Below are 27463 nucleotides of genomic sequence, written 5' to 3' on the forward strand. Positions count from 1 at the left end.
TATAAAAACAGGATTTAGAACATAATTATTCTATGGTGTTTTGATACGCAATACCAGTTTTTTACAGAATAAATATTAATCTGTCTCTGCCGGGCAGCATCTTGCTGTGTAGGGCCTACTCCCAAGGCTTATTAAGAGAGCTGGTCAGCTGGAGTTTGGGATTCTTTGGTCCGCCCAGGTCAAGAGTGCTACATTTCTAGTGTTTCTTACCTTCTCGATTACCTTTTATACTTTGGTATATGCTAGTTATAGAAATATATTCTCCCCTATATTGAAGGGGTTTAGAATACACTTGTCATGTTAATCTCTCCTGCTTTTAATTTGAAAATAAGAAAATAAAGTTTCTGTATCACTGGGGTACCTTCTATGAATATAACCCCTTATGATTATACAGTGGAAGTGACACACAGATTCAAGGGGTTAGATCTAATAAACAGTGCCTGAACAACTATGGATGGAGGTTCCTAGCATTGTACAGGAGGTGGTGACAAAAACTATCCCCAAGAAAAACAAATGCAACAAGGTAAAATGGTCATCTGAGAGGGCTTATAAATAGCTGAGAAATGAAGAGAAGCTAAAGGCAAAGGAGAAAGGGAAAGATACACCCATCTCTAAACAATAGCAAGAAGAGATAAGAAAGCCTTCCTAAGTGAACACTGCGAAGAAACAGAGGAAAACAACAGAATGGGGAAAATTAGAGATCTCTTTAGGAAAATCAGAGATACCAAGGGAACATTTCATGCAAAGATGGCCTCGATAAAGGACAGAAATAGGATGGACCTAGCAGAAGATATTAAGAGGTGGCAAGAATACACAGAAGAACTATACAAAAAAGATCTTCATGACCCAGATAACCACGATGGTGTGATCACTCAGCTAGAGCCAGACATCTTGGAATGTGAAGTCAGGTGGGCCTTAGGAAGTATTACTACAAACAAAGCTAGAGGAGGTGATGGAATTCCAGCTGAGATATTTCAAATCCTAAAAGATAATGCTGTGAATGTGCTGTACTCAATACAGAAGAAAATTTGGAAAACTCAGCACTGACTACCGGACTGGAAAAGGTCAATTTTCATTCCAATCCCTAAGAAGGGCAATGCCAAAGAATGTTCAAACTACCATACAGTTGTGCTCATTTCACATGTTAGCAAGGTAATGCTCAAATCCTTCAAGTTAGGCTACAACATTACATAAACCGAGAACTTTCAGATATATACACTGGACTTAGAAAAGGCAGAGGAACCAGAGATCAAATTGCCAACATCCACTGAATCATAGGAAAAACAAGAGAATTCCAGAAAAACATCTGCTTCATTGACTATGCTAAAGCCTTTGACTGTGTGGATCATAACAACTGTGGAAAATTCTGAAAGAGATGGGAATACCAGACCACCTGACCTGCCTCCTAAGAAACCTGTAGGCAGGAAAAAGCAACAGTTAGAAACAGACATGGAACAACAGGCTGGTTCCAAATTGGGAAAGGAGTACTTGCAGGCTGTATATTGTACCCTAGGTGTTTAAATTATATGCAGAGTACATTATGTGAAATACCAGGCTAGATGAATCACAGGTGGGAATCAAGACTGCCAGGGGAAATATCCATAACTTCAGATATGTAGATGACACCACCCTAATGGCAGAAAGCAAAGAGGAACTAAAGAGTCTCTTAATGAAGGTGAAAGAGGAGAGCAAAAAAGCTGGCTTAAAATGTAACATTTTCAAAAAACTAATCTCATGGCATCTGGTCCTATCACTTCATGGCAAATAGATGGGGAAAAAATGGAAACAGTGACAGACTTTATTTTCTTGGGCTCCTGAATTACTGTGGACAGTGACTGCCCCCATGAAATTAAAGACACTTGCTCCTTGAAAGAAAAGCTATGACAAACCTAGGCAGTGTTTTAAAAAGCAGACACATCACTTTGTTGACAAAGGTCTATATAATCAAAGCTATGGTTTTTCCAATAGTCATGTATAGATGTGAGAGTTCAACCATAAAGAAGGATGAGCGCTTAAGAATTGATGCTTTTGAACCCTGATGCTAGAGAAGGCTCTTGAGAGTCCCTTGGACAGCAAGGAGATCAAACCAGTCACTCCAAAAAGAAATCAAGCCCAAATATTCACTGGAAGAACTGATGCTGAAGCTGAAGCTCCAATATTTTGGCCATATGATGTGAAGAGCCAGCTCACTGGAAAAGACCCTGATGCTGGGAAAAACTGAGGGCAGGAGGAGAAGGGGGTGACAAAGAATGAAATCGGTGGATGGCATCATTGCTTCAATGGATATGTGTCTGAGCAAACTCTGGGAGACAGTGAAGGTCAGGGAAGCCTGGCGTGCTACAGTCCATGGGGTCACAAACAGCCGGACATGACTGAGCGACTGAACAAGTCTTTTCATCTTAACCTACAGAAGCCAAGATACAAACTCAGTTAAGATGCAAAAGAGAATTCAAATTGCACATTTTTAAAACCTGTATTCAATCAGACAATTAGAAAGTAAATAAATGAATAAATTTAATAGTTCAAAAAGAATTCATTTGAATCAGTTCTGATGAGATGGATGAAACTGGAGCCGATCATACAGAGTGAAGTAAGCCAGAAAGAAAAACACCAATACAGTATACTAACACATATATATGGAATTTAGAAAGATGGCAATGACGACCCTGTATGCAAGACAGGAAAAAAGACACAGATGTGTATAACGGACTTTTGGACTCAGAAGGAGAGGGAGAGGGTGGGATGATTTGGGAGAATGGCATTCTAACATGTATACTATCATGTAAGAATCGAATCGCCAGTCTATGTCTGACGCAGGATACAGGATGCTTGGGGCTGGTGCATGGGGATGACCCAGAGAGATATGGGGAGGGAGGTGGGAGGGGGGTTCATGTTTGGGAACGCATGTAAGAATTAAAGATTTTAAAATTAAAAAAAATAAATAAATAAATAAAATAATAAAATAAAATAAATAAAATTTAAAAAAAAGAAAGAAAATGGAGGCCAAAGGACCACTAAGATAACAATTGTGACAAAAATGAAATCTGCTAAAGTTAAAAAGAAACAAAAAAGATTTAAACATCTATGAGAAAAACTTTTTTACAAAAAAAACTAGTCGTAGCTGACTTAGAAATGAAGACATTTATTGACTTAAATGTATTCCCTATTGGCTCAGACAGTAAAGAGTTTGCCTGCAATACAGGAGACCCGGGTTTGATCCCTGGGTCAGGAAGATCCTTAGAGAAGGGAATGGCAACCCACTCCAGTATTCCTGCCTGGAAAATCCCATGGACAAAGGAGCTTGGTGGGCCCCAACCCATGGCGTTGCAAAGAGTCAGACATGACTAACACACTAACCTAAAAATATTACACATTCCATTAAACAAGATAAATACATTTTTGTTAATATTAACATTATCAGAATTAAGTGTTTCAAGTCCTAGGAAGCTATAAAGCTTGTGAATACACTTTAACTAGTTTTCCCAAATTCTAATTTATACCTGAAAGCTTTCATTTTAATGTTGGCAACAAATATTGTCAAGCTCTTTTTCTTGTCGGAACAGACTTACTTCATTCATCTTTATTTAAGGACTGTCTACAAATGCCTAAGTCAAAAAAGCTATAGTTTGAATGTTTTTCTTTCAAGTAAAAATACTATTACACAACAAAAGCATCTAGTTCAGCTAACAATTCAAATGACTGCGTGAGTACTTTTCCTTGAGACGACCACCATATTTCAGTATGCTGCAGAAACGCTTTATGCATGCTTCCCATTGTGTCACTCAAAATGCTAAAAAGAAAGGCTTCCAAAGGTTGAGATTTAATTAAATTAATAATGTTTACCATTATAGACATTAAGTGAAACTGCCTTTTTTTTAAGACTGAGTGCATGACAAGGAAGAACTCAATGACCACTAGAATAGTTTGATGTCACTGTTTTAATTTACGCCAAGGCATCAGCAATTTTACCTACCACTGCTTCTGCATCAGTAATGTGAATATCAACCCGGTTCAACAGGCAAATCACAGTCTGGAATTATGTGAACACAGTCTGACATGTAGACTGCCAGTGCGGGACACAACGAGCTGCTGAAACTTCACAGACTGGGAAAGATTTCACCGTGCTTCTCAAAAAAGAAACTCAGTGACTAGCTTCATGCCTTCTTGCTACTTATAAGGCAACAGTAAGATTTAAGAGCACTCTAAAATAACTAGTAGAAAAAATTAAGCCTCTGAAAGATGTTAAATTTGGTTAAGTGCTTAATTTCAACAAAGAAAAGAAATATTGCATATAGCAAAGAGCTTGAATTCTCTATTTGGGTTAAAATGCTTCGGCTGAGAGCACACACACACACCCTGCACATTACTACTGACGTCTTACCTTAGCTCTGGAGGAACTGACATGTTCCATATTTTCAATGCTGCAGATACAGTTCTGTGAAACCTTCCGGCAAGCCACTCTGATATAGTCCCAGAAGCTACGAGGACTTCCATAACCAAACCAGGTTACTTGACCTTCAGGAGACAAATTGTAACACAAAATAAAAAGAAAACCAGACTAGTAACTCAAAATGCAAGAACAACAAAATAAAGGGCAGTAGAGTGTGAGATTGTGGAAAGGACACTGATCTTGGGGTCAAAAAGCCTTAAGTCTGGTCCCTTTCTAACTTTACCTACTTGTGTGATTTTGGACCATCTATTTAATGGATCTGGATCGTAGTTTTCTCAACAATACAATCAGAGTAAATGAAGCAAAAAGGGCCTAGACACTAAACACAATTGTCTGCATGTTAATATCCTATTATTCTAACACAGTCTTTCAGAGAGCACACAGTTATCCTTCCTTGTGCTTCCAGGTAAGCATTCATTTAAATCGCACCTTTGCTGTTTCCTGGCTGTGTGACCCCAGCCAAGTTAATTAACCTTTCTGAACACCACTTTTCCTGACACTAAAAGGGGACTAATTGGAGTAACCACTTAATGAGTATTCTCTGAATCAAATACAACAATACCCGAGTAATGCCTGACTAGTCCTGAGTAATGCCTGAGTAATGAGTATTGAGTATATGAATAATGAGTATTGAGTAATGCCTGAGTATTCAGAGTATGAGTATTCTCTGAATCAAATACAACAATGCCCGAGTAATGCCTGAGCAGTCCTGAGCACAGGACCTGGCACATTAAAGTACTATAAAATAAGAACGATAATAAAAAAGAAAAACAAAATGTTACCTCCTAAACCTTTCTCTTCTTGGAAAAACAGAAAAAAATTTAAAAGGCAACACTTTTTCTCCTCTTCAGAGGAACACTTTGAAGAAATGAAACAATGTGTAGCCCATAAGTACCTAACAACTTCGGGAAGGTACACTGACTAATCATTACCACCCATTCACTATCATTCTACCCAAACCTTCATCTGTCATTCACCTGCTCACTCCTAGTCAACAACCCATGACAAGTCCTTGGGCACTTACCATTCTAATCTTCCAGATCTGGATAACTTCGTCTGTGTTCAAGAACAAATGTTCTTTTGTGTGTATTAATATTTCAATGCAGGACTTTGGGTAATAAGTCCATGGGAACAATTTTTTACTCTTAATATTTTTAAATAGGATATGAGAGACATATTAGTATATCTTCAGTTTTCTGAAATAATTATTCTTACCTAGGGAAGCTGTTCAATCGTAAGAAAGAGTAGCTTTTTAAAACCTCTGCTTCTTTATTTTGAAGTAACATTTATTTATCTCAATTTTCTTTTCCCCGGGAACATGTTCTCTTTAAACATCATCAAGAAGTATAAAAGTGTTCTTGTCCACAAGCAGCATTTTAGGAACAATGTCTGAAATATCTTGAGTGGTGTCCAACCACAGAAACACCTAAGAATAACTAAGCTTCTTTTAAAAGGTACTTATGTCTGGGCTCCACCCAAACTAAATCATCAGAGTCTTTGGGGGTGGGCCTAGGCATTGGTATTGTTAAAAAGATCCTTCTGGTATTTCTAATTATATAGTTAATCAATCAAGGGGAAGCTCACATGTCACGACAGGTAATCCCTATTTATCATGCAGGACATTTCAAAGGCCTCCTCTTTTTGTAAGCTGTATGTGATCTCTACAGCAAGTCACTCCTCCCTACGAGCTGGCCTAATACCCTGAGCTTACACGTATAGTTACCTGCTTACTTGATTGTCTCACACATTAGATGGTAAGGTCACTAAGGCAGAGACTATATCTTATTTGTCTTTAATTCTATCTCCAGCACTTGACACAATGCTTGTCTCACAGCAGGCATCTAATAAATATTAAAACAAATTGACTGGTTAATCCACACTAACCAGACCTTAACTGTAACTCATATAAAAATTTGAATCTTAAAAATCTAATTAGGATCTTTTTACAGTAACAGCTCAGTGACAATCTGGTATCAAGATGTCTGCATGCTATATTACAAACATCAAATATTCTGGACAAAAATATTTACTTTTATAAAAATACAAAAGCATTGACACATCCCTACTCAAACATCATTATTTAACTCAAACATCTCTTCAGTAATGAAATCTTACTGCCAAAAGACAGAAATCTATAGGAGTATTTATAATCTTCCTTCTTTCCTTCAGTCTCTCCCCATCACTTTTCTTTGCTCCTTCTCCTCCTTAGTTAAAAATAGTTCCCAGAACATGATGTCAGTATAGTCTTGTTTTTAGGGCAATTTTCATGTTATCAATTTGTTAGCCATTTGGAGAAGAGAGGATGTCTAATGCTAAGAATATGGGCTTTTGAGTCAAGAGGATCAGAACAGATCACTTTCTAGACATGCAATCTTAAATGACTTTTCACTTTACCAACCTGAGTTTCTTCTATAAACTGATAATAATGGTAGTTATCTACATGGTAACACTGTTGTGAAGAGATAATGTATGTGCATCAATTACTACATAGCCTAATACAGATGTTAATAATCATTATTACTTTTATAATTATTATCATAGAATGAGTTAAGAGATCCAAGCTCCCCTTGCATTACAAAATAGCAATGAAATGCACAGTGAAGTTTTTCCCATTATTTGTTTAGAATCTAGAAAAATCTTTAAAATTTACTCCCTAATCCAACCTTTTCCCATTTCAACCATGCTAAATTAACCTCCCTAAAATCTAGTCTTGGTTAATTTCTTTAGCCTCTATTAATTGAGATCATCCCACAATTTAAAAATGAGCACTAGCAACCACACTTCTCTCAATAAATGGAGTACCATACACAGGAAGCAGTCTTGAAGGGAGAATCACAAGGTTTCTCTGGTAACTTTATTTTAAACCTTCTCGTAAGTTTGATGTGGCTGAGGAAAATTTATGAGAAATTTCAAAGTAGAGCTGTTGAAAATTTTAAAAATGTAACAAAGTCCCCTACTGATGGGTAGGGTGACTCAGTAATCCCACTACTGGGCATATTTCCAGAGAGAACCATAATTCAAAATAACACATGCACCCCAATGTTCCCTGTAGCACTACTTACAATAGGCAGGACACGGGAGCAACCTAAATGTTCAGCAATAGGGGAATGGATAAAGAAGCCATGGTACATATATAGAATGGAATATTACTCAACCATAAAAAGAAATGAAACTGGATCATTTGTAGAGACATGTATGGACCTAGAGGCTATCATACTGAGTAAGGTAAGTTACAAAGAGAAAAATATCATATATTAATGAAATTAAAAGACGCTTACTCCTTAGAAGAAAAGTTATGACCAACCTAAATAGCATATTCAAAAGCAGAGACATTACTTTGCCGACTAAGGTCCATCTAGTCAAGGCTATGGTTTTTCCTGTGGTCATGTATGGATGTGAGAGCTGGACTGTCAAGAAGGCTGAACACCAAAGAATTGATGCTTTTGAACTGTGGTGTTGGAGAAGACTCTTGAGAGTCTCTTGGACTACAAGGAGATCCAACCAGTCCATTCTGAAGGAGATCAGCCCTGGGATTTCTTTGGAAGGAATGATGCTAAAGCTGAAACTCCAGTACTTTGGCCACCTCATGTGAAGAGTTGACTCATTGGAAAAGACTCTGATGTTGGGAGGGGTTGGGGGCAGGAGGAGAAGGGGACGACAGAGGATGAGATGGCTGGATGGCACCACTGACTCAATGGACATGAACCTGAGTGAACTCCGGGAGTTGGTGATGGACAGGGAGGCCTGGCGTGCTGCGATTCATGGGGTCGCAAAGAGTCGGACATGACTGAGTGACTGAACTGACTGAATGCATATATATGGAATCTAGAAAAATGTTATAGATGATCTTATTTGCAAAACAGAAACAGAGACACACAGAACAAACATATGGACACCAAGGGGGTAAGAAGTGGGGTGGGATGAACTGGGAGATTGGGATTGACATCTATACACTACTGGTAACATGTATGAAATAGATAAGTGATGAAAACTTACTATATAGTTCAGGGAACTCTACTCAGTGCTCTGGGGTCACCTAAATGGGAAGGAAATCCCCAAATGAGGGGATATATGTATATGTACAGCTGATTCTCTTTGTTGCACAGTAGAAACACAACATTGTGAAGCAAATACACTCCAGTAAAAATTAATTTTAAAAAACACGGTCCCCTTTTGGGGGAGAGGAAACAAAGATACAGAAAAACTAAATATCTAGGCTTAGGTTATACGGAGACGGAATGGAGGCTAAATCCTTTAGACTCCTATTATCTGTATGATATGCTGTCTACAGGACTTTCACCCAAGAGACAATGACGAGATTTCCTAGATAAGAAACTAAAGAAACTGAGAAGCTAAACAACTAACAGCCTGACACGTCACCATGTCGCAGGGCCTTACGCCGAGGCTGAAGCTCCAATACTCTGGCCACCTGATGTAAAGAGCTGACTCTTTAGAAAAGACCCTGATGCTGGGAAAGACTGAAGGCAGGAGGAGAAGGGGACGACAGAAGATGAGACAGCTGGATGGCATCCCCAACTCAATGGACATGAGTTTGAGCAAAGCTCCAGGAGATGGTGAAGGACAGGGAAGCCTGGCGTGCTGCAGTCCATGGGGTTGTGAAGAGTTGGACACAACTGAGTGACTGAACAACAATAAAGTATACCAGCAATAGTATCTTCACAACACTTCCACCTACTCAAGAAATTAGATGAGAGCATGACTGGCTTGATTCTGCCTGCCTTACTCTTTCATGTGCATTGTTTCAAAATGAATTTGTTAAATCAAGACCCTGAATTTTTCACATTCAGAAGGATATGCATTGATTAAGAGAAGGTAGGGTTGTTTGTTAGAAACTCCAAATGAACTCTCATGTAAATTGTCCATATATCCTAGGATTTTAAGAAAGTAATTCTGCATCTATTTAAATGCTTGAGGTTAAAAAGAATAACAGAAGTGTTCAATTGGTTATATGATTTATTAGTACTTGAGCATCACTTCTACTTAAATACAGATTAACTGTTAGCAAAAGATGTACTTGGGGTCATTAGTCTGTAAAACCTATATTCAACAGGAAAATTCAAAAACAAACTTACAAGCTGACCATGCCTTTAAAAATAATTGCTGATGTAATAAACAATCACTCCAAAGATAGTCTCATTTCCTTTAAAAATAACTACAAAAGCAAATCACATAGCAAGGAACCAACTAGCCTATATTTTGAAGACATTTTATACAGAAGAAACATGCTATCACTAATTGAATTCTCTTTTTAATGTTGCCAACAAGTATAGATGTATAAAGTGATTTCAATTTTATATGTATTTTTAGAAGTTGACTTTTTCCAAAGTTAAACAAACTTTTCAATACTTATTTCCAACCCACTGATCTGACTCTAATTCATTTCAGGCACAGAAATAAGAGGTGACAGTTTGCTAGACTAAAAGGTGATCTGCTACTAACCAGCTACTTGATGTCTTTCCCACTAAACTGCCTATTTTCAAGCACCTTAAAATGGCCTGCGATCTCTAAGGTCCAACATTATTTTAAATTGCTCTTTTACATTACCTAACTTGAATAATGTAGATATTCACATCATGCAGAATATTTGTGTTTTGCTCTTATGTTATTTTATGGCCAGATGAGACCCTCTAAAAACTGAAATTTCCAAAGTGGATCTCTATTTAGTAGTGGATGACGACACGTCATCTTTTGGTAATATATAATGAATCTGTTAGATGACTTTCTTTCTCCACTCTTTGTATTGTGCTTAGTTATGTAAAGAGCTGGTCTCACAAGCTGAAGTTTTGTTAGTGCCACAATACATCACCTGGATGACAACATCCAAGACTATTACCTGGGACCGGCCATTTATCTAGACAAGCGATAAAAGACAGAGCCATCAAATTTTAAAAAGCCACTCTAATATCACTGCTGCTTGGAAGAAAAGCTATGACAAAACTAAACAGTGTTTAAAAAGCAGAGACATCACTTTGCCAACAAAGGTCCACATAGTCAAAGGTATAGTTTTCCAGTAGTCATGTATGGATGTGAGAGCTGGACCATAAAGAAGGCTGCATGCTAAAGAACTGATGCTTTCAAACTGTGGTGCTGGAAAAGACTCTTGAGAGTCCCTTGGACAGCAGGACATCAAACCACTCAATCCTAAAGGAAATCAAGCCTGAATATTCATTGGAAGAACTGACGCTGAAGCTGATATTCATTGGCTACCTGATGCGAAGAGCCAATTCATTGGCCAACCCGGATATTCACTGGCCACCTGATGTGAAGAGCTGACTAATCAGAAAAGACCCTGATGCTGGAAAGACTGAAGGCAGGAGGAGAAGGGGACAACAGAAGATGAGATGGTTGGATGGCATCCCCAACTCAATGGACATGAGTTTGAGCAACCTTTGGGAGACAGTGAAGGATGGTGAAGCCTGGCGTGCTAGAGTCCATGGGGTCGCAAAGAGTCGGACATGACTGAGCAACTGAACAACAAAAATATCACTGCAAAAGTTTCAGATACTTAAAGGAAACGAATTACTTGTGGATTTATATTGTTGCCAATATATTTAGATTTTTTAACTTTGCACTGTAGATTTTACAGTGTGTGTGTGCGTGTTCAGTTGCTTCAGTCGTGTCCGACTCTTTGCGACCCTATGGACTGTCGCCCACCACAGACTTCCTTTGTCCATGGGATTTTCCTGGCAAGAACACTGGAGTGAGTTGCCATTTCCTCCTACTGGGGGATCTTCCGAACTCAGCAACTGAACCCATGTCTCCTCTGTCTCTTGCACTGCAGGCAGATTCTTTACCACTGAGTTGCCAGGGAAGCAGGAATCTTACATTTCTTCCTGCTAATTTATGAAAATTAGTTTAACATTTTCTAAACAGAGAAAATTCCCATTTATGCAAAAGATCAGGTTCTTGTCCTTTAAAAAGAAGGCACTACTATTAGCTGAAGTTCACATTTACTAGACCATCCAGTGCTGAGAGTACAATCGTGACCTTGATTAATTTTCCAGATAAAGTCTCATGTTAATGTTCTATTAAAAAAAAAGAACAAATATAAACACTTAAACTAACTTTAATTACACTTTCAGCTGATGTGAATAAGTCTGAGTCTAGATGAGATACTCAACTGTCCTTATACTGCTAGCTCTATGTTACTTGTAAGATGCCTCAAATAAATCATTCAGCAACTGAGTCACAGTTGCTGCTGCTGCTGCTAAGTCACTTCAGTCGTGTCCGACTGTGCGACCCCAGAGACGGCAGCCAACCAGGCTCCCCCGTTCCTGGGATTTTCCAGGCAAGAATACAGTGGGTTCCCATTTCCTTCTCCAGGGAGTATTGAAAGCAAAAAGTGAAAGTGAAGTCGCTCAGTCGCGTCCGACTCCTAGCGACCCCATGGACTGCAGCCTACCAGGCTCCTCCGTCCATGGGATTTTCCAGGCAAGAGTACTGGAGTGAGGTGCCATTGCCTTCTCTGATGAGTCACAGTTACCAATCTATAAAATGTAAGCATTATCCTTTGGTATTGACAATGTCTTGTTCACTGGTAAGGAATTTATCACAAACTTCTAAACTATACCACAGTTTATACCATAAAAATTAGCCAATTCTTAATCTCCAAAACAACAAAGAAAATGAAGATAATCTGGTTCACCAGAAATCTGAAAACTGAATTTGACTTATAGGCTTTTTTATCCTAGTAATTTTACCATCTTTCAAAGCAGAGTACAAAGGTTTTGCTTTCTTCTTCTGCTAGCATTTTTGATATAAGGCTTAGAACACTGGTAGACTGAATTAAGAGCATGAAGGCTGACATCCACACAGAGTCACATATCAAAGCACAGGCCTGAAGAAATCGAGTGTAATGGTTCAGCAGTGACTAAGGTTATGCATAAGGGACTTAATTGTTTAAAGTGATTGTGGGGATCAGGATTGAGGAAACAAGAAAATACTGTTTTTCTATTTCTACCTGTCTTACTATAAGTGATCTTTAAAAATAACAACTATGTACTTCTTTCTAAATGAAAAATATAATAAAAGTCCCGGTCATTAGCACGAGGCCTAGCACTGCTTTGTATACAGCAGGAACACAATAAAAAAAGTTTCAAATAAGTGAGTTAAGGCATATATTTTACCTTGAAGAAAGGAAACTAAGGAATATAATCCCACTAGTGGTTTAAGATCAGTAATGACTGTTGATAGCACCCATGTATGTTTTACTGAGTAACTTTGGAAAATTCATAGCTTCCCTGAGCCCCAGTTTGCATGTAATTCAAATATTACTACACAGCACTTACAAACTGAGAAAATAACCAGTAAGTCTTCTATTAGTGAGTTATAGTAAAATATAAATAACACAGATACACATGATTAATAAAATTGTGCTTAAAACCAGGAAACTTGACAGAAATACAGAGGGGGTCATGTAGGAGAGTAAATGGAGTTGTGTGGGTTAACAAAAAGCTTTTAATTTAAAAGTCAGTGTAAGCATAGTTCTGCCCTCTAGATTAACAAAAGTAGAAAGCTTTGCAAAACCCATGCAATGTACTAAGAAAGATCACTTAACTGATACAGCCCTCCCCAGTAAGTCAATTCCATGCTCCCGCGCAGCTCAGTGGCGGGAGACATCACCAGCATAGAGTACCTTGGAGAGGTATTTGCAGATGAGACAGCCACCGGCAACTTTGGGAACTCTCTTTAAAAAAAATAAACAACAACACAGAGATATTTGAGAAACCTGACATGAAGTTTACAAAAGCAAACTGAACAGCTCCAATAAGATAGCTACAAATAATCTTGATGCAGTAAACACCACTCACATTTATTATATAAGATGAACTCAATTAAGATGAACAGGGGCTCTACTCAGCATGGAAATCAAACTGGTCTCTTGTAGCCTATTCTGTTGGAGAGGCTGCGGTGTGTAAGTTACAAAAGAGAGAAGCTACTGTTCCCTGTTTATTTTCATCTCCATTACTACTCCCCAAACATAACAAGCTGATAATGAAAGAATGCAAAATGAACAAGAAGGCTGCTGAATTTGCTAGCCTTGCACCTCAGAATGTATACAAATGGCTAGAAAAGTTGTTCACTTATTGAACTATATGACTCAGAAAGTTAACTTTAAAAATAAATGTTCTTTTTACTGTTAAACTTTTCAAAAAGTTATAAAATTCATTTTAAGGAGAAGTTCTCTCTTTTATTGGTTTAAGAAGAGATAAAGTTTGCATAATTTTTTCTGAATCATGAGAACAGCACTTAATTATTTTGTAAAATAATCCTTAGTTTAACCAATGTTGACTAAATGCCTACTTTATGCAAAAACACTGTTTTTCCTACAGCTTCCAATTATTGTTTAACAATCACCATCTGGAAAAGTACTATAAATTCTTGCCTATGTTTTTTGGCAATTCCCAGTAGAATTATACAGGAATACTCCAAAGTCAAATTTCTGAAGTCATACTCCCCACAGATGGTATCTTCTTTCATAAGCAAACACTGAAATTCCAACAGGACATGGTCCCACACCTTTCCAAATACTTAGACCTTTCATGAAACTAAACAGAAGCAAGCAACCAAACACGGTCAGTAATGCATAAAAAAGTAAAAGGAAGGAGATATATATAGTTGTGCTATTGGCTACGTCTATGTCTCTACTATTCAGCTCTATCCTCCTACATCCATTTGCATCACTGGAAACAAATATTAAATTGGAAACATATCCAGAAGGATCTATAACCAAAGGTACCCTACTTGAAGTCTATATTAAAATTGAATGCTCTTTCTACAACAAACAAAATCAAAATCTCTCTGCATTAAATGTAAATCAGAACAGAATGCTTTTTGTTGAAAATATTAAGAACACCAATTTTTAATGTTTAAACCACGTTTACTAGCTCTGCCTTGAAAGTAGTGTATCTTATCTGTAGTCATTTACATAATCAAAAAGTTATCAAAGTAAAAACAATTTTCAGGGAAACTGTGCTTAAAATAATTTTATTTTAAAAAAAAAAGTCTCAAGTAAGATTTATCATCTTCGGATTTATGTCACGGTTTAATCAATCCCCAGTACAAAATAGGAAACAACTACTGAATCTATTATGAAGCTCAATTTATACTTTAGGGTTTTTTCCAGCTATTAACATGTTAGCCTTTATGACCTGGTTATGCGTAATACTTTGATTCTGGCTGTGTAACACCATCTGACAATTTTAACAACTAAAACATTTCCACTTATTTGCAGGCATTAATTGCTTTGATCATAATTTAATATCTCACATAAGGTCACTTATAAGCAACCAGAAGTATCCAGACCAAAAGACAATCCACCAGATTCCAATTATCTGTAGTCACAGTTCAGCACCCATTTCGTTCTGTAGATGGAAAGGTGAGGCCCAGAGAGCGCCCACCTAGACCCTGCACATCTGTTCCCTGCATCCTCATGCTCATCTACTCCTTTGACTGTAGACAAGATCTGACAGAGGAGAGAATGGCTTTCCTGGTTGAACGTGAGTTCTTACTACAGTCTCATAAATGAGAAAAATAATGGCGCAGTAAACACAGAGTGTGAATGGGGTAAATTTTTTCATATAAAATATAAATCCTTAGCTTAGATGGTGCCAAAATATATATATATGTATATATGAATGGCAAAGCTTACATTATTTCTAAGTGGCTCAAGGAGTGGCTTGTTAGTAGAAAACATTCTCATTTTCAATTGAAATTAAAACTTTTTGTTTTAAAGTATACGATAATATTTATTTATATTTTTTATTTAAATTACTTATAATATATAAAAGATATCATACATGATATACCTGAACAAGAATATAGGTATATTAATATGCACATACATAAAATTTATTTACATATTTCACATGTAATTTATGTTACACATTTCATATGTAACTAATATGTAATAGTATATATTCAAATTTATTACATATATATAATGTTATATATTTAACATTAAATATAATGTTAGGACAGATGAGACAAGACCAAATATTTAAACCAAACAAACTGAAAATGTTTTGTTCAAGAACAAAAGTCATTCAAATGGACCATCATAATTATATAATATATGGTGATACTAGGTACTAGTTTCTAAAATTTTATCCAAAAGAAGAATCTACTCAGAAATGGATACACAATAACAGAATGCTTAATTATACTGAAGATATAGTATTTTCTGACTTGGAAAGTAGATACTTTTCAAATACAAATAACTGTAAGTAAATCAACTTTATAGTCTTTATATTAATGTGGAAAATGGCCACCATACAGAAAAGACTACTGCTTTAAACAAATCAATCAGCCTTGGTGATAAGACTGAATGTAATACTAATCCATAAATACATTTATTCTTCCCTTTTTTCATGTTAGCCCTTGTTACAACTTTAGCTTTCTATTTATTGATTCCTTTGAAGACTGAGCTACATTATCATGATTGATAAAGTCTGACAAATGCTAACAACTATGTAAAACGTGACCCTTTTGCCTGTGCTGTATTTAGTCTTATTTTCTCTTTGTGCGTGTATACTTTTCTAATAAGGCTACAAGTAGAAGATTTTACTTTTATGTAATTAAAGATGGATTCCTGAAAAGATCCCTAGATAGATTTATAAATTGATTGTCATTTATAAGGCAAATAACAAGACTGATAATCCATGATCAGACAGTAAGTCAGAATTTTCACAAGTTTTCTTTTTAAACTGGGAATACCAGATAGAACATACTCTATTCTGTCATTAATACTAATAATGTTCAAGTTTGTATTGCCTGAAATTTTGAATCATTAACCATGTATCTGGATGTAAGAGAAAATCACTCAGTGACGCAATATTTACAACTGCAATACGCACTGTAATTCAGCTAACAGTGAAACAGCATCTTTTCTAGGTAGCCATTTTCCACTTTTTAATAGCTTCTAAAATTTAAATATTATATATAACTTATCTTAAAACTTTTGTTCAAGATAAAAACTTTTGGTTCTTAAAAATTTGCTTTAAAATGCCATTTACAGGTAAATGTAGGTACACTGAAATAGTATTTGGTTATTTGATTCAACAATTTTTAAAAACTGAGCACCAAAATTATGCAAATACTTTACATTTGATAACTCATAGTGACTTTAAAGAAAAAAAATATAGGAAGAATTTTAACCAAATAAAAATATCAGATCATATGCAAGAACAACTCATGGAAATTAGAAAATCAGAAAAATGTAGGAACTGAAATTATGATGCTCTCCAAAAATGAATGAAAGTCCATTGTGCAATATTTTCCCTTTTCTACAATATGAGAAATATTTACTTCCTTTAAATGAGCAATATTTGAGCATTAAATGATCTAGACTGTTGAAGTTATGTAACAAAAATTTTACCAAGAAAAAACTTTCCATTACTGAAAATAAACCAAATACGATTTGATAATTACAAGTACTGTAAGTAGCTCTATGCTAACTTGCAAAAATCATAAGATCCAACTGGGAATGTCCTATTATTTTTCTGGCAGAGACTCAAAGGACTACAGACACAGGTAAACAAACACAAACATGAATTACCATCAGAAACCATCATTTCCTGCTAACTCCAAGAACTGGACTACCTAATAGAATCACAAATTTTTTAAACTCTATCCTATATTAAAAACACACACACACACAATATCCTAGGCAATTCTATCGATAGTAGCTATTATTTAATAAGTCTTTCCATAATGCTTTCTCCTATGTTGTACTCCCTTCGGAGAACCCGACCCTAAATTGCAATTCTTTCATTTGAAGGACTTTTGAAGAGAAGTTCACAAAAAATGAGCTTGAAAAACTCTCCAGGGGTAACCAGGTTTAAAACCATTAATAAACCTCTCCTTCTGTAAATAAGAAAATGCTTAAATGTGAAAGTTAAAAATTCCTTGAAAATTATGGTTTGGTTCTAAAATATAAAAACTGTTTTGGTCCTATCTCCAAATAAATATAAAAACTTGAGATATCTTTCTTGCTCTTCACCTAAAAGCACTGAAAACAAGTAACACTAATTAAGAGTAGTATGACAATCACATAGCTTCAAACAGGAGCAAATCACCAACTATGTGGCCATTGTGTGTTTCAGAATTTTAAACATTCAAAACCATATACAATATGAAACTAAGACAAGAAAAATATTTCAGATGTTTCAAAACAGAAATAAACTTTCAAGTGAAACATAAGAATAAAATAATAAACTACCAATAATAATTATGTAAGAAGACTAATATCAAGGGAGAAAAAAGTCATTGATCAAAATGGGCTATAAAATAATGAGTTCCACAGAATGTACATAATTAATTTTTTTATTCTAGACTAATTTAAAAAATTTATTCCACAAAACAAATAAAGTCATAATCTGGGAGTTAGGAAAAGAGATGAATAAACATGAACATACATTCAATCTCACATACATTCAATCTCATTTGTAAATAAAAACAAATTAAAATAATAAAATGTTGTATATATTTCATATTAATAGAAGACCAAAAACATTTTCCCCTTACCAAATTAAAAATAGTAATATAATAGTATAATGAGCATATGAGAAAATAACCATATATACTATTGTTGGTACAACCTGAGAGATGATAGATAATATAGCAACATACATTAAACATAATACATATATATCATAATGTGCATACCCTTTAATTTCAGTAATTACAACTCTAAGAATGCATTAGCTACTATCATTAACAGAGAACAATTTTCAAGAATTAGAAAACTGAACATTTTTTTCAGTGATATATGACAGCATGTTTATGAAAGAGAAACTTGGTAAAAAATTTTGATAAGTAAATATGACATTAATTATTGTTCATTTATACAACTGAATATTATATATATACATATTTAAAATGAAATGGCAATATAAACAAGAGAAGATAGATGCTCAAAAACCTGTACATGACTTTTCATAACAGTACTATTTTAATAGGACTGTTGCTGTAGGAAAAAAATGGAAACAATCTAAATGTCCATTAAATGAATAATAAATACACAAAATGTGGTGTATTTATAGAATGGAACATTATTCAGCCATTAAAAGGAATGAAGTTCTGGTAGCTGTACAAGAAGGATTAGCCTTGAAAACATGCTAAATTAAAGAAGCCAAACATAAAAGCCACACATTTTATGACTTCATTTACATGAAATGTGCAGAAGTAAATCCATAAGGACCAAAAGTATATTAGTGGTTTCTAGGAAATGGGGTGGGGGTTTGGGGAGAGTAAAGGAAGTGACTGCTCAGTGGATACAGAGGTTCTTCTATAATATAATGAAAATGTCCTGGAACTGACAGCAGTGATAGTAGCACAACACTGTGCATATACTAAAATCCAGTATATTGCCCACTTTACGTTGGTTAAAATAGTGAACTTTATGTTATAGGAATTTAATCTCAAGTCTTTAAATGCTCATAAAACCAAATGACGTGGAAAAATACAGTATGACTAATGGCAAAACACAGGTCATAACAAGGAAAATACAAATATTGTCTATGTATACATATTCAGATGTGATAGATATACAGCAAGTTGCTAGCTGCATTTATATCTGGGATTTCTGGAAGGTTTTATTAATACTCTAAGGTTTTATATGTGGACCTCTCGTCATTTTTACATGAAGTAGGAGTAAAAGGGAAGACAGAGAACAACTGACAGTCCAAGAAGATGGAAGTATGCATACACAGAAAGGGGTTAAATTAAGGAATCGTGCTAGAGCTTTACCATTTTCTTCCTTTCTTTCCTTTTTTTAAAAACACAGTAGAACATTAACAAGAATATAAACAAAGTCAAATAGTCCACATGGCCTTTATGGGATAAAATCTTAAAATGAAGAAAGAGGTTTTTCAAAAGGCATCAGAAAAACAAGAAATGATAAGGGCTATAAGCTTAGGAATACATAAAAGTATAGGAATATGTTTTTAATCAAAAAAGATATATGAAGAAAAGGAAACGAGTGACACTTCAATGTTTCCAGTCACATTTTTTAAACCATACTTACAGACTGAAGTCCTCTGTTTTTAGACTCTACATAGGTGCTTATTTACTACTTGAACTTTAAATTTACTATCCTACATAGGGGTTAATTTTATTTCCTATACAATTTAAGCGGCTCCCCCCATGGCTCAATGGTAAAGAATCTGCCTGTCAATGCAGGTTCAAACCCCGGGTCAGGAGGATCCCCTGGAGAAGGAAATGGCAACCCACTCCAGTAGTCTTGCCCGGGAAATCCCATGGACAGAGGAGCCTGGCGGGTTACAGTGCATGGAGTTGCAAGAGCAGGATACAACTTAGCAACTAAAATATACAACTCAAGGCACTGAACGAAAATAACCATCTACATATAACCCTGGATGTTTCAAGAATGTTTGTTATGATTTTCTGAGATACAAAATCTGCTGAAGGTTTCCTGCATTTCCAAGTATGTCATGGAAGTACATTCCAAGAACAGAGTGGCCTTGTTCATTGTCTAAAAGCCAAACTTTGGCAACCTTCAGAGCCACTTTCTTTTCTTACATCATGTTTTTCTGGCCTGAGTAGGTGAGTTTTATTTGGGTGAGTTGTGTTCAAATGTTACTGCAGAAACAATTCAAGTCTCATTTTATGTACAAAGACTCAAAAGTTGGAAAACTATCAAAAATGAACAAAGAAAATTCAAGAGCCAAATGGAGAGGTTTATCTTTACCACTGTTTCTAATAGTGCTTACACCACACTTCAAAAGGTGGCCTCATGGGGAGGTAACTATTTATTATTTAAGTCAGGAAGAGCTTTGAGGTTTAAGCCAGTGTTCCTGAACAATGCTTAGGTATCATAACAGTTCAACTGGATAGCACAAATTCTAAAATGTCAAGTCACAGACATTCTACCTTATTTTAAGAGTCTGAATCCAGGTGCTATCACAGAAAAAAACAAAACCAAAAAACAGCCCAGAAATTAGTACTCAGGGGATCAAGTGGAAATTTCTCAAGAGTTTTGTTTTTCAACAAATATTCACTATGTGCCTACCATATCCCAAGCACTGTTTCAGAAATATAGGTGACGTCAATGAATGAAACAAAGACCTGTAGCCTAACGAAGCTTACACTTTAGCAGAGGTAAAGGAATACAATAAACAATAATCATGAAGATGGCGGATGAACAGGACGGGGAGACGACTTTCTCCCCCACAAATTCATCAAAAGAACATTTGAACGCTGAGAAAATTCCACAAAACAACTTCTGAATGCCAGCAGAGGACATCAGGCACCCAGAAAAGCAGCCCATTGTCTTCGAGAGGAGGTAGGAAAAAATAAAAAAGATAAAAAGACAGACAAAGAGGTAGGGATGGAGCTCCACCCTGGGAAGGCAGTCTTAGAGAAGTTTCCGAACACCAGGAAACACTCTCACTGCCGAGTATGTGGCGAGCCTTGGAACCACAGAGGGCAACATAACCAGGAAGAAAAATAAATAATTAATTAAACCCCACAGATTACGTGCCCAACGGTAACTCCCCCAGCAGAGAAGCAGTGCAGATGCCTGTATCCGCCACTAGCAAGCGGGGGCTGGGCAGGGAGGCGCGGGCTGCATTGCTTAGGGTAAGGACTGGGCCTGAATGCCCCGAAGGCAATCTGAGGGAACTAACTTGGGATAGCAAACCCAAGGGTTAACTACTGTGGGATAACTACTGTGGGATAACTACAGTGTGAAAAGCCTTAACCTAAGACACCGCCAGGCCCGCTTACAGAACAAACGACCGAGCAGAGCTAGCCAGCTGCAGACGGGCCCATCACCTTCCGGTGACAGGCAGATGAGGGCAGCCAGGGCCGATAGGGGGCAATCACAGCCCCAGAGAGGCATTATCTACCAAACTGCAAGAAGGCTTCGTTGCTAACCAAGACTTCTTGGGATTCTGGACGGTCAACATCCACTTGAGAAGGTACGCCAGTTGTACACCCAGAAAACCGAGCGGCAGAGACGGGCTAGGTGGTAAGTCGCAGCGACCGTGCTTGCCAAACACCTGGTCACCTGAGCTGCTCAGACCTGGGAAGGGCACAAAACGCAGGCCCAACCAAGTCTGCACCTCTGAAGACTACCCGAGTACCTGAATCTGAGCAGCTTAGACCTGGGAAGTCCATACAACCCAGGGCCGGCCTCAGACAGTTCCCAGCAGAGCAACCTGGAGCCTAAGCAGTGTAGACAGAAAAAGCACACACGCCGTGAGCGGGGGCAAACCCAGTGTGGCCGAGATACTGCGAGCACACCAGTGTTATTTGTTTGCAGCGTCCCTCCCTCCCCACAGCGCAACTGAACAAGTAGCCCTAAAAATGTGTCCACCACCGCCCCCTTGGGCCACGGCAGAAATTAGACACTGAAGATACCAGCAAACAGAAGAAGCTAAAACAGAGGGAACCGCCTTGGAAGTGACAGTGCAATAGATTAAAACCCTGTAGTTAGTACTGACTACATAGGAAGGGGCCTATAGATCCTGAGAAATATAAGCCAGACCAAGGAACTATCCAAAAATGAACTGACCCTACACTACCCACAACACCACCAGAGAAAGTCCTAGATATATTTTTATTATTTTTACTATCATTCTTTAATTTTTTTTTTTATTTTTAAGTCCTCTGCTGCCATTGCTGCTGCTGCTAAGTCGCTTCAGTTGTGTCAGACTCTATGTAACCCCACAGACAGCAGCCCATCAGGCTCCACCATCACTGGGATTCTCCAGGCAAGAACACTGGAGTGGGTTGCCATTTCCTTCTCCAAAGCATGAAAGTGAAAGGTGAAAGTGAAGTCGCTCAGTCGTGTCCGACTCTTAGCAACCCCACAGACTGCAGCCTACCAGGCTCCTCTGTCCATGGGATTTTCCAGGCAAGAGTACTGGAATGAGGTGCCATTGCCTTCTCCATTATAACCTACTATTACTTTGCAAAAAAAAAAAAAAGAGGGACCCTATTTTTTAAAGCAAACTTCATATATATATTTTTTATAACTTTTGTGATTTTTTTTCCTTTTTCTTTAATATTGTATTTTTGAAAATCCAACCTCTATTCTAGATGTTTAATCTTTGCATTTTGGTATTTCTTATCAACTTTGTACCTTTAAGAACCCAATCTTCAGTACCCATTTTTATTTGGGAGCAAGATTACTAGCTTGACTGTTCTCTCCCCCTTTGGACTCTCCTTGTTCTCCACCAGGTCACCTCTATCTCCTCCCTCCCCCTTCTCTTCTCTACCCAACTCTGTGAATCTCTTTGTGTGTTCCAGATGGTAAAGAACACTTAAGGAACTGATTACTGGCTGGATCTGTCTCGCTCCTTTTGATTCCCCCCCTTATCCTCCTGGCCACCTCTGTCTCCTCTCTCCCTCTTCTCTTCTCTGTATAACTCCATCAGCATCTCTGAGCAGTCCAGGCTGTGAAGCATACATAAGGAAGTGATCACTGGCTAGCTTGCTCTCTCTTCTTTTGATTCCACTTCATCTCATCCTGGTCACCTCTATCTTCCTCCTCCCTCTTCTCTTCTCCATGTAACTCTGTGAACTTCTGTGGGTATCCCTCACCGTGGAGAAACGTTTCATCTTTAATCTAGATGTTTTATGAACAATGCTGTATAGATGGAGAAATCTTGATGCTACTGTAAAAATAAGACAGAAAACCAGAAGCAGGAGGCTTAAGTCCAAACCCTGAGAACACCAGAGAACTCCTGAATCCAGGGAACATTAATCAATAGGAGCTTATCAAACGCCTCCATACCTACAATGAACCAAGCAACATCCAAGGGCCAACAAGTTCCAGAGCAAGACATACCATGAAAATTCTCCAGCAACACAGGAACACAGCCCTGAGCTCCAATATACAGGCTGCCCAAAGTCACTCCAAACCCACTGACATCTCATAACTCATTACTGGACACCTCATTGCACTCCAGAGAGAAGAAATCCAGCTGCACCCACCAGAACACTGACACAAGCTTCCCTAACCAAGAAACCTTGACAAGCCACTGATACAACCCCACCCACAGTGAGGGAACTCCACAATAAAGAGAACTCCACAAACTGCCAGAATACAGAAAGGCCACCCCAAACACAGCAATATAAACAAGATGAAGAGACAGACGAATACCCAGAAGGTAAAGGAACAGGAAAAATGCCCAACAAACCAAACAAACGAGGAAGTGATAGGGAATCTACCTGATAAAGAATTCCAAATAATGATAGTGAAAATGATCCAAAATCTGGAAAACAAAATGGAATTACAGATAAATAGCCTGGAGACAAGGACTGAGAAGATGCAACGGTTTAACAAGGACCTAGAAGAAATAAAAGAGAGTCAATATATAATAAATAATGCAATAAATGATATCAAAAACACTCTGGAGGGAACAAATAGTAGAATAATGGAGGCAGAAGATAGGATTAGTGAAGTAGAAAATAGAATGGTAGAAATAAATGAATCAGAGAGGAAAAAAGAAAAACAAATTAAAAGAAATGAGGACAATCTCAAGAGACCTTGAGGACAATATGAAAGGCCCCAACATTCGAATCATAGGAGTCCCAGAAGAAGCAGACAAAAAGAAAGACAATGACAAAATACTTGAGGAGATAACAGTTGAAAACTTCCCTAAATGGGGAAGGAAATAATCGGCCAAGTCCAAGAAACCCAGAAAGTCCCAAACAGGATAAACCCAAGGTGAAATACCCCAAGACACAAATTAATCAAATTAACAAAGATCAAACATAAAGAACAAATATTAAAAGCAGCAAGGGAACAACAACAAATAACACACAAAGGGATTCCCATAAGGATAACAGATGATTTTTCAATAGAAACTCTTCAGGCCAGGAAGAAATGTCAAAACATACTTAAAGTGATGAAAGAAAATAACCTACAGCCCAGATTACTGTACCCAGCAAGGATCTCATTCAAATATGAAGGAGAAATCAAAAGCTTTACAGACAAGCAAAAGCTGAGAGAATTCAAAACCACCAAACCAGCTCTCCAACAGATGCTAAAAGATCTTCTCTAGACAGGAAACACAGAAAGGGAGTATAAATTCGAACCCCAAACAACATAGTAAATGGCAACAGGATCATACTTATCAATAATTACCTTAAACATAAATGGGTTGAATGCCCCAACTAAAAGACAAAGACTGCCTGAATGAATACAAAAACAAGACCCCTATATATGTTGTCTACAAGAGACCCATCTCAAAACAAGAGACACATACAGACTGAAAGTGAAGGGCTGGAAAAAGATATTCCACACAAATAGAGACCAAAAGAAAGCAGGAGTAGCTATACTCATATCAGATAAAATAAGACTTTAAAACAAAGGCTGTGAAAAGAGGCAAAGAAGGACACTACATAATGATCAAAGGATCAATCCAAGAAGATATAACAATTATAAATATATATGCACCCAACATAGGAGCACGGCAATATGTAAGATAAACGCTAACAAGTATGAAAGGGGAAATTAACAGTAACACAATAACAGTGGGAGACTTAAATACCCCACCCACACCTATGGATAGATCAACTAAACAGAAAATTAACAAGGAAACACAAACTTTAAATGATACAATAGACCAGTTAGACCTAATTGATATCTATAGGACATTTCAGCCCAAAACAATGAATTTCACCTTTTTCTCAAGGACACACGGAATCTTCTCCAGGATAGATCACATTCTGGGCTGTAAATCTAGCCTTAGTAAATTCAAAAAAACTGAAATCATGCCAAGCATCTTTTCTGACCACAATGCAGTAAGATTAGATCTCAATTACAGGAGAAAAACTGTTAAAAATTTGAATGTATGGAGGCTGAAAAATACGCTGCTGAATAACCAACAAATCACAGAAGAAATCAAAAAAGAAATCAAAATATGCATAGAAACAATGAAAATGAAAACACAACAACCCAAAACCTGTGGGACACTGTAAAAGGAGTGCTAAGGGGAAGGTTCATAGCAATACAGGCATACCTCAAGAAACAAGAAAAAATTCAAATAAATAACCTAACTCTACAACTAAAGCAACTAGAAAAGGAAGAAATGAAGAACTCCAAGGTTAGTAGAAGGAAAGAAATCTTAAAAGGGCAGAAATAAACGCAAAAGACACAAAAGAGACAATAGCAAAAATCAACAAAGCCAAAAGCTGGTTCTTTGAGATGATAAATAAAATTGACAAACCATTAGCCAGACTCATCAAGAAACAAAGGGAGAAATATCAAATCAATAAAATTAGAAATGAAAATGGAGAGATCACAACAGACAACACAGAAATACAAAGGATCATAAGAGACTACTATCAGCAAATATATGCCAATAAAATGGACAGCATGGAAGAAAAGGACAAATTCTTAGAAAAGTACAACTTTCCAAAACTGAACCAGGAAGAAATAAAAAATCACAACAGACAATCACAAGCATGGAAATTGAAACTGTAATCAGAAATCTTTCAGCAAACAAAAGCCCAGGTCCAGACGCCTTCACAGATGAATTCTACCAAAAAGTTAGAGAAGAGCTAACACCTATCCTACTCAAACTCTTCCAGAAAATTGCAGAGGAAGGGAAACTTCCAAACTCATTCTATGAGGCCACCATCACCCTAATACCAAAACCTGACAAAGATGCTACAAAAAAAGAAAACTACAGGCCAATATCACAGATGACCATAAATGTAAAAACCTTTAACAAAATTCTAGCAATCAGAATCCAACAACACATTAAAAAGATCATACACCATGACCAAGTGGGCTTTATCCCAGGGATGCAAGGATTCTTCAATATCTACAAATCAACCACTGTAATACAACACATTAACAAATTGAAAAATAAAAGCCATATGATTATCTCAATAGATGCAGAGAAAGCCTTTGACAAAATTCAACATCCATTTATGATAAAAACTCTCCAGAAAGCAGGAATAGAAGGAACATACCTCAACATAATAAAAGCCATATATGACAAACCCACAGAAAACATTATCCTCAATGGTGAAAAATTGAAAGCATTTCCCCTAAAGTCAGGAACAAGACAAGGGTGCCCACTCTCACCACTACTATTCAACATAGTTTTGGAAGTTTTGGCCACAGCATTCAGAGCAGAAAAAAAAAATGAATCCAGATTGGAAAAGAAGAAGTAAAACTCTCACTGTTTGCAGATGACATGATCCTCTACATAGAAAACCCTAAAGACTCCACCAGAAAATTACTAGAGCTAATCAATGAATATAGTAAAGTTGCAGGATATAAAATCAACACACAGAAATCCCTTGCATTCCTATACACTAACAATGAGAAAACAGAAAGTGAAATTAAGGAAACAATTCCATTCACCATTGCAATGAAAAGAATAAAATACTCAGGAATATATCTGCCTAAAGAAACTAAAGACCTATATATAGAAAACACTGGTGAAACAAATCAAAGAGGACACTAATAGATGGAGAAATATACCATGTTCATAGATCGGAAGAATCAATATAGTGAAAATGAGTATGCTACCCAAAGCAACCTACAGATTCATTGCAATCCCTATCAAGCTACCAGTGGTATTTTTCACAGAGCTAGAACAAATAATTTCGCAATTTGTATGGAAATACAAAAAACTTCGAATAGCCAAAGCAATCTTGAGAAAGACGAATGGAACTGGAGGAATCAACCTGTCTGACTTCAGGCTCTACTACAAAGCCACAGTCATCAAGACAGTATGGTACTGGCACAAAGACAGAAATATAGATCAATGGAACAAAAATAGCCCAGAGATAAATCCACACACCTATGGACACTTTATCTTCCACAAAGGAAGCAAGAATAGACAATGGAGAAAAGACAATTTCTTTAACAAGTGGTGCTGGGAAAACTGGTCAACCACTTGTAAAAGAATGAAACTAGAACACTTTCTAACACCATACACAAAAATAAACTCAAAATGGATTAAAGATCTAAACATAAGACCAGAAACTATAAAATTCCTAGAG

The 27463-nt window shown here is 36.9% G+C and overlaps 1 protein-coding gene across 4 annotated transcripts in view; it reads right to left on the reverse strand.

Moving 5' to 3' along the window:
- LOC102171502 (RUN domain-containing protein 3B) overlaps positions 1–27463 on the reverse strand; it is a 176280-nt gene that overhangs the window by 100900 nt on the left and 47917 nt on the right. For 2 of the 4 annotated variants that reach the window (XM_018047301.1, XM_018047303.1), the window contains exons 3-4: positions 13107–13157; positions 4382–4515 (exon numbers count right to left, since the gene is read on the reverse strand). In XM_018047301.1, the coding sequence (XP_017902790.1) occupies positions 4382–4515; positions 13107–13157 (185 nt within the window). The remainder of the gene's footprint in view (positions 1–4381; positions 4516–13106; positions 13158–27463) is intronic. The other 2 variants (XM_018047304.1, XM_018047302.1) reach the window with 1 other exon arrangement.

This window comes from Capra hircus, chromosome 4 (genome assembly GCF_001704415.2).
Source record: "Capra hircus breed San Clemente chromosome 4, ASM170441v1, whole genome shotgun sequence".
Classification (NCBI taxonomy): domain Eukaryota; kingdom Metazoa; phylum Chordata; class Mammalia; order Artiodactyla; family Bovidae; genus Capra; species Capra hircus.